The 13,735-nt window shown below is 35.8% G+C and overlaps 1 protein-coding gene across 1 annotated transcript in view; it reads left to right on the top strand.

Annotated features, from left to right (window-relative positions):
* SLC38A4 (solute carrier family 38 member 4) overlaps nucleotides 1–13,735 on the top strand; it is a 39,122-nt gene that overhangs the window by 16,361 nt on the left and 9,026 nt on the right. Inside the window, exons 5-13 of the mRNA XM_011368337.2 lie at nucleotides 3,471–3,544; nucleotides 3,995–4,087; nucleotides 8,529–8,610; nucleotides 8,701–8,783; nucleotides 8,884–8,942; nucleotides 9,807–10,082; nucleotides 10,214–10,293; nucleotides 11,572–11,672; nucleotides 12,801–12,996. Of these exons, the coding sequence (XP_011366639.1) occupies nucleotides 3,471–3,544; nucleotides 3,995–4,087; nucleotides 8,529–8,610; nucleotides 8,701–8,783; nucleotides 8,884–8,942; nucleotides 9,807–10,082; nucleotides 10,214–10,293; nucleotides 11,572–11,672; nucleotides 12,801–12,996 (1,044 nt within the window). The remainder of the gene's footprint in view (nucleotides 1–3,470; nucleotides 3,545–3,994; nucleotides 4,088–8,528; nucleotides 8,611–8,700; nucleotides 8,784–8,883; nucleotides 8,943–9,806; nucleotides 10,083–10,213; nucleotides 10,294–11,571; nucleotides 11,673–12,800; nucleotides 12,997–13,735) is intronic.

Genomic DNA, 13,735 nt, shown 5'->3' with positions numbered 1-13,735 from the left:
CTCTGCTTTCAGGCAGTAAACAGGACTTGAGGGTGTCTGATCTACCTAGCTCTCTGTGGGAAAACAGTGTGACTGAAATTTTCCAAGCCTTGATCAGCACATTCTTTGTTTATTCAGGCCCTTACTGGAATAGGGGCTTGTTTTTCCTGTTCGCCATATGGCTGCATAAATCATTTATGAAATTTATTTGTTTTTTAAAGAAATCATTCTAACCCAAATGTAATCTGCAATCATACATGCTTTCTCTTCTTTATACTACTCAACCCGTGTTTTTTATTTTTACTGAGACCCCTGCTAAAGCCAAGCACTACATTCCATTGAAAATTACATGCTTTTATTGAAGTTGAGTCAATAAAAAGCTTTTATTCACTGTGATTTTATCTTAGTCTTCAATCTTAGACTATAATCTCCTCCAGTAAAGATAATATGAGAATAAGAATAATCCAAAAACGGTTTATCCTTTGGCAAATATTTGCTTATGATGCATTCCTTTTCCTTCAAGCATCCTGGAACCACCTCCTTTGGAATGTCTTCATTCAACCTGAGTAATGCCATCATGGGCAGTGGAATCTTGGGTCTATCCTATGCCATGGCCAACACAGGGATCATACTTTTTATGTAAGTATGATCATACTTTTTATGTAAGTGAATGGACATATCCACATTTGGTTCAAATCCCGTGCATGCCTGGTGTTCTTTCAATTCACAATCTAAAGTTTTATCTTTGTGAACAGGAATAGTCTGAGAAAGTATCAGCATATTCCTCTTGCTTTTTGATAAAATAGCAACCTGAGGAATAATCAGAGCAGTCTAACCATAGTACTTAATCAACCATCCCTAATCAAATGGCAGAAGCTTCATGTACTCAACCACCCAGTAATGGAGCAGCCCCACCAGACCATAGAGCCATTTTAAAAAGTAATTCATTGTTCAGTGCTTACTGAACATAACTTGCTGTTTAGTAGTCAAAAGATCTTTCCCAGAAGCAAATCTAACTTTATGATACTCTTAGGGAAAAGACCCCATACCAAACCAGGTTTACAGAGCTCTATATGCCCTGGTCCCATGTCACACTCCATCCCCTGTGTCCCTGGGCACCAGATATACTGGGCACACTGGCTTCTCTCCATCCCATGATGGTGCCATGTTTCCTCTCACCACAGGGCCTTTGCACATGACCTTGGAATCCTTTTCCCTTTCCATCTAGTTAACTCCTTATATCTCAGCTCAGCCTCACCTCTGTGCTGCCTTCCCTGTGACCTCCATGACTGGGACAAACCACTTTATTATACTCTCACCAGTTTTAATATTTCAGTATAATTGTCTGATTCATTTGATTAATATCTATCTCCCTTGCTACACTAAAATCTCCAGAGAGTTGAGCCCATGCTTGTTTTTATTCACCACATGTCTGTCCCTAAGACCAAGTACATTGCTTCGCACAGGGAATATTTGCAGAGTGGCACAAGTTTATTCTTAAACCTATCCACTTTAATCAAACATGGTCAAATGCTGCCTAAGGGTAGTAATGTCACATAGCCGAACTAGGGGATGGATACTGCATTGTTTGTGACAGACAGCCACAGATGTTTGTGAGCATTATGTACTGCCTGGTATTTTCCAAGACACAGTTGGCAGCACTGGAATTCTTCACAGGAATAAAGTCTAATGTTAGTCAGGCATCAGTGTGAATGCAGATCATAATCTCTAATGCAATGCTAGAGCATTAAATAACTGTCTAAGAATGCAACATTTATATTACAAATATATGCTATTTATGTTCTGAACATCACTAATGATTAGATAATCACACAAGTATTTGAGGGCTAAGGATCAGGCAGGACTATAAATGTTTACATCGTGTTAGTGCTTTCATTGAAATGTTTTAGTTACGATGTTTTTTAGCTGAGTGGATGTCTACATCAACTTTACTTTTATAAACCATATTTGAAATAAACTAGTTTTTAATCCTCTTAATCTTAATGGCTAAAGATATTCATATGTATAGTTGTATATTTTTGTAATATACACTATCTCTAAGTCAAAAAGACTATCTTCTCCTTATTATACACATACTATTAAAATAATTAGGAAATTAGCATAGATCATTGATGAATAGAAAAAAGAAACTTCCCCAAGTCCTAGAGCCACAGATCATTCTCATGGGAGGAGAATATTTTACTTTTAAAATCAAGGTCCTCATTTCAGTCTTGCAAACATGTAACAAATTAATTTGGCCAGAGCAACTAAATTACTAAACAGTATGATTGTGTTTTGTGTGTCTAAACAGCATAGATTGGATTCAGCCCTCTTCCTTAATTCACAGCAAGTGACACACGATTTCATTGGTATTACTCTTAGTATTTTCTGCCGAAGCAAGCCTGTATTTAGAATACAGGAAATGATCATTATTTTTTTCAGGGAATAAAAATATGTAATCTGAATTACATAATTCTTTAAAAACAGGTAAGTTATTAAGACATATGGAAAAATACATAAACAAGTCATTGATTAGGCAGTTCTGGCAAACATCTTATAGAAAATAAGAGCACAGTATAGTTAGAGTAGCTATAAAATTAATAACTCATAGTCCAAATGTACATTTACAACCCTGAGTTCAGCAGGAATTACCAAAGAATATGATTAATTGTAGGGAAAATGTTTAGTGTGCTCTCATCATGTAAAACAGAGAAAGAATACGATTTAAAAGAAAAAATTCAGGTAAAGTTTAGTATTTTTCCTTAATTTATTATATAGATACTTTTATCTACACTTATTTTTGCTCTTTAATTCTTGATTCTGGAGAAACAGTGATCACTATCTACGTAAAGAAATCATACATGCACGTGCGTCTGTGGAGGGTCCTGAACCAGAAATGATTCTTTTGAATACACAAAAGGAATTTTCCTGCACCCTATTCTTACCTTTCTCTGTTTCTCTATTACACAGGCAATTGCCTGATCCTCTAGTTCACAAAGTGTCTTGTCGCCCAATGGGCCAGATCAGTTCAAACATTGCACACATTTTCTTTTCTATTTCAGATTTTAGATTAAGGTTTAGTCATACTATTGAATAGCCCTTCAATTATAAATGTTGTTGCAAATATCAAGCAAATATGATGTACACGGATCCGCGTACTGAGGAAGTAGATATAGTATTTGCTAATTTTTCTATACATTTAGCATACAAGTTATGAACCAGATTTTATTCCTGGATAACACTGGGGGGAAAAAAAGATATGTTACGGACTTCAAGTAGTACGTTTTGGTACATAAAAAATAGCAAATTCCAATTCTGTGACATTAAAAAGTGCGTGTAGAATTCTTAAAAGAATTTCTCAGCTTCCCAAAACTCCAAATACTTTTGTTAAGTTAATGATTGAAAAGACCAATGTGATCATTTATAATATCTAATGTTATTATATCTTATTTATTATAGACACTTTATTTTCTTCTCTATTCCCTTAACAGAATCATGCTGCTTGCTGTGGCAATATTATCACTCTATTCAGTTCACCTCTTATTAAAGACTTCTAAGGAAGGAGGTATGTTAAGTCCAAAATGTTCTATTTTGATTCTCATTAAAGGGTATTTCGGTCTATAGCTACATAACTATGGGATGATTTGGGTCAATTTCACATTTCATTTTCTTCTGACTCCAATGACACGATCTCTCAATGTTTTTAGTTATTTAGGTGACTGAGAGGAGTGAAAGTCAATTGGTTCAGGTTGAAGCCAAATAGAGAAAGAGATTTTTGGTAGATGATGTAAATAGCAGTTTTGACTTGCTGCACTGAGCTAACATGAATGAAGCTATTTCTTCTTGTCTGAAGAACATTTTAACATATTAGTTTTTGAGATTGTATCTTTTGGGTGTTATTATTTCTTTGTGGTATATTTTTACATATTTGATACTCCATTGTAGAATTATATTACAGAAATATTTTAATCATTAAAACAATTTTTTAACAAGATTATTTTATCTTTGATTGTAGGATCTTTAATTTATGAAAAATTAGGGGAAAAGGCATTTGGATGGCCTGGTAAAATCGGAGCTTTCATTTCTATTACAATGCAGAACATTGGAGGTAAGGGGATATAGCTTTCAACAGGCTATTTAAATTTTCTAAAGAATGTTTAATATATAAGAAAACTCTTATGATAATACATAAGTACTTTAAATACAGAAAAATAGCAGCTTAGCAGTTTTTAAATTAAAAAATAACAAATTTTAAATAGACTTGCTGTCCCTCTTTAATTAAAAATAGCAACATGTAAGAATGAAATACTCTATAGAACCCTACCAATTGATTTCTAAAATTAAAATATAGAATTAAACCTGTTTTGATTTCAAATGCTGTTATGGCTTTAATTATTACTTTAAAAAATTAAAGCATTCATGCTTACTTCTGTCACTGCCAGACAGTTGATGTTTCATGTATATGATTAAATGTACTTTATAAAATTGAAAATTAAGTATCTGAGGGGCATGGCCAAATTTTGGAGTACTTGAGACACAGCCCTCACAGAGCCAGCCCACCGGAGATAGTTCCTAAAAGTTGTGCGAAGGCAAAGTCTGGCTAGGTATCAGAAGCATTATAAACCACAGATTCCTTCATTCTACAGATTCTCATAATTCCTACTGTATTATAATTTCCAGAATAGAGCTTATTTTTAATAGTGTTCTGGGTGATATGTTTGCTCATCAGCTTCACTGGTCTTATTATGTGTGTCTTTGACCCTCAGAATGCATCTAGACCTATATGTCAGATGTCCTGCTGGCTCTGTGCTCTTGCATGGCCCAGACTATATCCACGCATAGTGGCATTTGTTTCCTCTCCTCCTACCCAATCCTCAAACCCGCTATTCTATTCTTTTGTTCTTTCTTCTCTCACTGAACAATACCAGCAGTATCTAGTTTCTTAAACCCGAAATCTGGGTATCAGCCTAAATTTTTCCCTCCCTCCCTAACCCTCAACGTCAAATCAAATACCAACCAGCTCCTGTCTTGAATCTCTCCTCTCCTTTCTATTCTCAATGCCACAGTTTAGGTGATCACTATTTCTTCTCAAACTGTTGCGGTATCCTTCTAATTGGTCTCCTGCCTTGAGTTTCCTCTACTCTCACCTCTAATTTATCCCCCAGATTAACTTTCTCAAATTCAAATCTATTCTTGCTTCTCCAGTGCATAAAATTCTTCCTCATTATTTTCTACATAAAATTTAAACTTTTTGGCCTGATACATAAGGGTCTTCATTATCTTTCCTCCGCCTACCTGTCTGATACCTTTCTTACCAACTCTTGTATGTATGTACGTATGTACGTATCATCTATCTATCTGTCTGTCTATCTATCTAACATCTATCTGTCTATCCTCTATGTGTCCTGCATCATATCATAACAAACTATATTCAGTTCCCCTATTCTTGTAGTCCTCCTACCCTAACACACACACACTCACACATTCCCTCTCTCTCTCTCTCTCTCTCTCTCTCCTCTCTCTCTCTCTCTCTGTCTCTCACTTTCTCCTCTCCTCCTCCCCACCCCATTTCATTGCTTCTCCAGGCTTTTAGGAACTAGTTCCTCCAGGCTCCCTTATCCCTCTTTGTAGATATCTGGTCCGTTACTGTTTTATATAAGATATTTTAAAACCCTTGCATAGATAATAGACTTCTGGATTCTGATGCACCTGAATTTGAGTCTGTTTCTGTCACTATCTGTGACCTTAGGAAAATCACATTACTCCTCTGAGTCTAATTTTCTATCTATGAAAATGAGAGTAATATTCCATCCTCACAAGGTCATGGTGAGGATGAAATAAGACAAATATAGCACAGAATACGGGTTCACAACGTGGTTCCTTCTTCCCTGGTTCTCAGGTTCAATATCCATATCTCTGGAGTCCTTCTAATTATTTTTTTAAATGGGCATTTTTATAATTATAAGACAAATACATGCTAACTGTGAAAAACTAAAACATTACATAAATATATAAATTATAAAGAAATGTTTATATAAGTCACCCTTAGAAATAACTACTCCAGGTTTTCCTTAATGCCAAATTTAACAAATATACTGTTACTGTTAAAATCAGATCATCTTGTAATATTGATTTGTAGTTTGCTTTTTTAATGTAACAATATACCTTGAATGTATTTATATATTATTCTTTCCAGTGGCTTTCAAGTTTTCCATTGTACAAATGTACCATAATTGGTTTACTCAATCCCTTATTGATGAAGTTAGATTGTTTCCAGTTTTTCATTATTACAAACAATGATGCAATAAATAAATTTGCACAGAAATCTTGCAAAAAGGTAACTCTTTTTGATATAAAATCACTGGAGTCATTTAAGATTTCTGGGATGCCAGAAATTTCTTTAATAACCTTTATCCAACTATACCTGCTACTGATAATGGATTGTTGGTAAACAGAAAAAAAAAATCCAGGTATATCTTAATGATTTGTATTTGTTTCTTTTCATATTTTTTATATATTAAGACTATAGTCCTGGGTAGAATTTGGCAGTAATGCCAGGATTATTTCATTCATTTTCCTGGTTTGGGGCCACAAGCAGATAAACCTACAAAATAGACTGCTTTACACTGGGCTCATATTTTCAGACTTATCAAGATTTAAAGGATCGAGTGTTTCATAGGATCACTTTATAGTTGATCTAAGTTACTTGTTTGGACAACTGAAATAACCATACATGTATTTACCCCTGAATTCAACAGGCTGAGCGGCAATAGCACCATCTGTTGCTCAAAGTATAGCTACTAATATGCTTCTAAATGATGGGATAAACTATAATGTGGTCTCTCAGTCAAGCCATACACGCAAAAAGAAGTGTGGTTTTAAGGGACTAAGATGAAATTTTATACATCATTCCTGAAAATGCTCTCACTTTAGTTACTTCATACGATCAGTGATTATTTTGGCCTAATGGAAATCACTTGTATTTCTGCATTTAGCAACTTCACACTTAGAACGTTTAATTTTCTCAATCCCCTGAAAAATTAACATTTACCATAAATGTTTCGACACTGGAAGAATAGTGTTGACATTACCCAGACAGGTCTGGATCATTCTGAACTTTCGAAGACCAAACACATTAACAGTGGTAACATCACTGAACGTCAGCAATTAATAGCTCTCTAAAATTGAATGATACCTCACTGAGCCAGTTAATCAGAAATATGTCCTTTGTTTACACTCTGTAAGATTTAGCTTTAGTCAAGGTCTTTGTAAAGATTAACCAAATAATGTTTGCAGAAGACACATCACGTATTGTAAGAATCATTTCACTTCACAATAAGAGAAGAAACACTGGCCCCAAATCAGGAAACTTATGTTTTGGATGTGGTCTGTCATTTTCAAGCTGTGTGACTTTGGACGTGTCATTTAAGCTCTCAAAATCTTTATCTCCTTAGCTGTGATAATACACTTGCTGTTTCATAGATGATTTCAGATGATTACATGGAGTTAATGTGCAGAACCAAACAATGTGGAGAATTATTATCACTATTATTACTTTTGTTTGAGGTTGAGGAACTATCTTTAATGTTCATTAATTTAATATTAATAGTTCAATTTGCAACTTAGGTATCTGCTTTAAATGTCTGTTAGCAAAAATTCACCAGAAGGATGAAGCATACAGTTAAAGCTATTAATGCAAAACTTGTCAGTTTATTTTTAAGTGACTCTGATGTTGCATAAATCTCTATAATTATAGGCAAAATTGTATTATGTATATGTGTACATATGTATATATACACACATTTTTTCAGGGAGAGAGTTTATAGATTTCATTAAATTGTCGGAAGAGTACACGATCACACGTATATCACTTATCAAGATGTTTGAGAAATGTTGCCACTTTGAATGATTTCTTATTTGGCCAAAGGGGAGAGGCTAGGATATAGAGGGGAAAAACGTCATTGACATAGTGGGAGAAGCTATTGCCTCTGATATTTTTTTATCAATCCAGTATGAATCCAGTTTAGACAATCAGTGGTCTGAGACTTTGTGTGTCCCTCAGGGAGATTACAGAGGAATAGACTGGCACCCACCCGGGGAGAGCCAGAATGACATGTAGTACACTTACCTCTGCCCTACAGTTCTGGCCTCTCCCTTCCGGCCCACACCTTGTGTTGCCAGACCCTTCTCCATGTTACAGACACTAAAACTGGCATGCTCAGTACAGTCTATGATGACTTATAACTAATGAGGGGAAAAACTTTCAAAGTACAGCTTCACTGAAAACCTCAGAGCTGGATTTAACACAGAATCAGCATTGATACTGTTAGGAAAGTTCCATACACAAGAGCCAGAAGGCCAAATGTCTATTTTTGAAAAGAACTTGGAAGCAGTACAAAATTCACAGAGTGGCTTTCTTTTTTGTTCGGGGGATTAGATGCTCGTCTTAACTGAGAAGAATGTATGTCTCAAATGCAAGAACTTCTCCCAACTTGCCTGTGACTTCAGTGCTATTCACACTACTAAACTGTCATGTTTCTCATTTTTAGCAATGTCAAGCTACCTCTTTATCATTAAATATGAACTACCTGAAGTAATCAGAGCATTCATGGGACTTGAAGAAAATACTGGGTATGTCTTATGTTCTCTCTGAAATGTCAAGTGATTCATCCTAGCTGGTCTTTTCCAAACCCAATGTTCTGGTTCTTCTTTCTCTTCTAGAGAATGGTACCTCAATGGCAACTACCTCGTCCTATTTGTGTCTGTTGGAATCATTCTTCCACTTTCTCTTCTTAAAAATTTAGGTAAAGTCATTTTTAATTTTTATTTTTATTTCATATTCTAATAGGTTATCTGATTGTAAATGCCATATTCACCTTCCAGAATTTCTCTGCTAACTCCTAGGTTACCTTGGTTATACCAGCGGATTTTCTCTTACCTGCATGCTGTTTTTTGTCAGTGTGGTAAGTGATTTATTGACACGATTCTTGTAGCTTGGGGAGCATGAGAAGTTTTTAGTGCTTGAATTAGTGTTCTCTTTTGTGTTCAAGCACTTCATTAGCATGAAATAGTTCTCATATCACAAGTAATTTTTTTTGTATTCTAGCTTGGAATGTGAAAAGGATAGTCATGAGTTTAAAAATAGTTGAGTTAGAATGTCAAGGTCATTGCTAAGAGTATGTTTTAGGCACATAAAGTATATTTGGACAGAAGGACCACTTCAAGCAGGAACATGACAATAACCCAGTATTTAGAAAGGTGGAGGTAATAAAAGGGAAGAGCCCCGAAGAGAAATGAGTAGGCAACAGAATTAGCCATGTCTGCATGAATCAGCCATTTTCTCTTACACATTCTACCCATGAAGAGAGGGTGACCACAGTGGGATTAAAGAAGAAATCCCTCTCCTCACCTCCCCTCACTCTCTACCAAAAGGGAAAATTTCTTATAATATCCTGGATGCCAAAATGTATATAGTATTACCCCAAAGAGATAAAGGGGAGGGAAGTTTTTAATAACCCATATTATTATTATTAGTTTAAAGAAATAAAAGATATGACTAGAACAGGAAACAATCATCTTTGTCATGGAAGAGTATGAACGAAGCTTAGGATGGATTCATGCAAAATGCTATCCTGTTGACTCTATAGTGGAGGACTACCAATCATCATTCCAACTCTTTCTTTAGTACAGAGGCTTTGTTGTCCATTAGTCTAAAAGGAATCATGGGCAGAGGCCTCTCATCTCCACCTCATAAGCCACACATATGGATTTTCATTTCCTTGTTCTTCTCAAAGGGTAACATTTTTTTTTTTAATCACCGGGTCTAGGTGATTTACAAGAAATTCCAAATACCCTGCCCTCTGCCCATTCTGGATCACAATGTTGGAAATCTGACATTCAACAATACACTTCCAATGCACGTGGTAATGTTACCCAACAACTCAGAGAATAGCGGTGTGAACTTCATGATGGATTACACCCACCAGAATCCTGCAGGGCTAGATGAGAACCAGGCCAAGGGCTCTCTTCATGGCAGTGGAGTAGAGTATGAAGCACACAGTGATGACAAGTGTCAACCCAAATACTTCGTATTCAACTCCCGGGTAAGTGAGAGGCCTGGGCCTCTAACGAGCCTAGCAATGTGGGCTCTGAATTTTTATTCATAAACTGAGATGCCCTGGGATTACCATCTGTGTTGAAATGCTAAATATGTGGTGTTGTCTTTGTTTTTCAGGCGGCCTATGCAATTCCTATCCTAGCATTTGCTTTTGTATGCCACCCTGAGGTCCTTCCCATCTACAGTGAACTTAAAGAGTAAGGCAGCTATCATTTTAACATTCTAATTTGCTTTGAAAATGGGCTCATATGTCCAAAGTTGCTTTATACAGAAGCACAGTTTATAGCTTTTTCTTCAGAGAAAGTTTGTTCTACAACTATTCGGTAACATGCTTTAACCAAAAAGGTGTGAATCAGTCCCATCATAGCACTGCCTTATCTATTTCCTTCTCCCCTATTCCTTCACCCTAATTGTCCAGGGAAGGGGTTCAGGGCAGAGGAAGGAGGAGCCAATGGCTGTAATGGTTTTGGCAGGCATGGGGAATTGAAGTTTGAATTTTAGCAGAGAGAAGTGACATCACCTGAACTGGAAATGACTCCACCCATAAAAACCAAAAATTAAGGTTAGGGTGGCTAAGCCACTGATGTCACTTGTGGTCAGTTCCTAACCCTTGTCTAGGGACAGAGATGTGCAAACATCTGGCCTTTGTTGTCTTATCTGTACAATAAAGACACTGGTTAGACAATCTTGTTTCTAATTGACTCTCTGAATCATTAATACTGTTTTCCCTTTGAGGCTGTTGATGTCTACTTGGGGATGAATTGGATCTGAGCCTACTATAGCTGCTTCCCTCTTTACCTTTAGAGGTCAATGTCATATAGTAATTTTCAACTTATTTAACCCAGACATCAACAACCTCAGTCTTCATTCTCACTAAATAGTAATAACTTTCCCCATAAATTCTGATTTACTTTATAAAAAAATTTTGGAACATTTTAATTATTTTGATGTCTTTGATTTACTTGGAAAATGACATGTAGCAGTTACTCTAGCGGCCTGACGATATTGACTTTAAGTCACTGAGTGCCTTCTAGAATGGTTTCCAGAAGCTGTCCAGGTAATAATACCAACCACCCTGGTAATAATATGCAAACTCCTGGAAGTAAGGCTTTGCTGATTCTAATATGTTCTTGTCCTCATTAAACTCATCTCACTATGAAATATGAAGGCTTTCTACATTAGGAACCAGTTTGATCTTTATGTTAATTAATTCTTAAATACTCAGCACAGTGGTCTGAGTATTTAAGTAATCATTAGGAAAATGGTTATTTCTAAGACCGAAGTAGTGTTTTTAAAACATGGAAACAAATCCTCCACGGCTAAAGGAAATTTAAATAGCTATGTTTCTGCACTAGAAATGAAGTTTCATAATGAGCAACATAGATGCATGTTCTTTCATTATTTAAAATTTTTAAATTCTAAATAGTGATATATTCACAAATTATAAAAAAACTCAGTGTTCTTTTTCTTTTCAGTCGGTCCCAGAGGAAAATGCAAACTGTGTCAAATATTTCCATCACGGGGATGCTCATTATGTACCTGCTTGCTGCCCTCTTTGGTTACCTAACCTTTTATGGTAGGTCAGTCTGTCAAAGTCATTCTCTTTGTGCAAATCCTAGTTGGACTGATCATTAACCTGGGTAGGTATAATTATTTTAAATAACCTCTATAAGCAGTATGATCTATTGATACAATTACTTATTTAACATGCTATTTTAGACTTGTCACTTGACCTAAGAAAATGGGACCTGAACCAGCCTAGCCAACAGGTTACAACAATTTGCGAATTCACACATATTTTATTTTTAAAGTCTCTTAAATTTAATTATTTTCCTTCAGGGATAGATAATATTTCCTTGGTTTGATTCTCTAGTCCATCTCAACCTAGAAGCAATGAAAGTGAATTCAACTGCATGTTGCAAAGCTCTTTTGGTGGAATAACTATCTACCAAGCAAATGACAGAAAAAGTACAATGTCATTGAGTTGGTGTTGTCAACTCATTTATCAGTCAATTTGAATCTAAGGGCTTGGAGCATTAGGCGATTTTTTTTTTTTTTTTTTTTTGCTTATCCCATTTTATTGTGTTATAGTGAATGTTTTCCTAAACAAGAGCACATAACAGAATTGCCTTCATTCTTGGAATGTACTATCAAAAATGTATATATATGAGTATGATCACATTAGATTGTGCCTAAAATATTTCTTCTATGACATATTAACAGGATACAAAAGGAGTAGGGTTGCCATTTCCTTCCATAAGCATGGCCCTATAGACAAATTTCAGGGGATCGTCCCACTGGTCAATGTGAGCGACATAAATATATTTTTTGTATAAACTTCAATTGATTGCAAGATAAGTTAAGGAGGAAAAAAACTGGAGAAAAGGGAGCACCATTATTTTTTTAAATCCTGTTTTGTTTTGTGATGCTTCTATAGAGCAGAGATAGATTTATCAGAGGGCAAATGAGCTAGAGAAGCCTCTTGGCAATTTCATGTTAGCTTCTGCAACTTTATAAGCTTCAGAGTCCCTTTTTTAAAAGCCACACAGCTAATAAGCTCACAGACAGGGTAAAAACAGAAGTGTCTGGATTCCCAGACACGGGTTTTTCTACTGTACTGTGTTTCCTCCACAGACCATTGCCATAGGCAACCAGGTCGACTTGACAACACCAAACGAACTCTTTTTTTTCTTCCCCTTTGTAGGAGAAGTTGAAGATGAATTGCTTCATGCTTACAGCAAAGTGTACACATTCGACACCCCTCTCCTCATGGTACGCCTGGCAGTCCTCGTGGCAGTCACACTAACTGTTCCCATTGTCCTATTCCCAGTAAGTACATGGAGGTTTAGTGAAAGAATCCTGCTTTACCCTATGGATCAGTACACATGTTTTGACTTGACGTAGACTGAATTATAGTGTGAGTGAGCAATTGCCATGCCTGAGGACATTATTATTTTTATACAGCATTTTGGAACCACTTAAAATTGACCATTAAATATGGAGATAGAGCACATGTTTTTAGATGTTAAGTATTTTAAAGTGTAGGAAAGAAAATCATGAAATTCATTTTTACTTATTTATTTTCCAGCTTTACTGAGGCCGAAATTTGTTCTTAAATTCAAATTCAAAAAGCAGACCTTGAGCTTCTATGTTGTGAATTAGTAGAAATGAGTAGGAATTCATATAACTTCTGAAACTTGAAAGTCAAAACCACATTAACTTTCAATGCACATTGCACTTTCACCATTTTTGAATGTATTTCATCTTTTCCCCAGTTTATTGTGCCACAGTAACATCCCAAAGTAGCCGTATTTAATCTGATTCCTTGAAGGCTAGTGAGAAGGGAATTCATGTTAAGTAAATTACATCCTAAAACCAGATTTCTTGAAAATTTTTCGTTATTCACCATATATCTCTTCTACTGCCCCCAAAATGACACATGTCTTTACTGGATTGCCTCTTCTTGGCATTTGCCATTGGCGTCAGTTTTTCTGGGAATCGCAGAACAGGGGTGGTCATGGAGATTTGAGCTGCATGAGTTAAAACCACCACCTATAGAAAAACATAGGTCTGCACTCTCCTGCCAACTCTTCTCCTTTCATAAACACTGAATTTACTCATTCATTTTAGAGGAAAAAA

Source organism: Pteropus vampyrus, unplaced genomic scaffold (assembly GCF_000151845.1).
Source record: "Pteropus vampyrus isolate Shadow unplaced genomic scaffold, Pvam_2.0 Scaffold140, whole genome shotgun sequence".
NCBI classification, from domain to species: Eukaryota; Metazoa; Chordata; class Mammalia; order Chiroptera; family Pteropodidae; genus Pteropus; species Pteropus vampyrus.
This window is presented reverse-complemented; position numbering and strand designations above follow the sequence as displayed.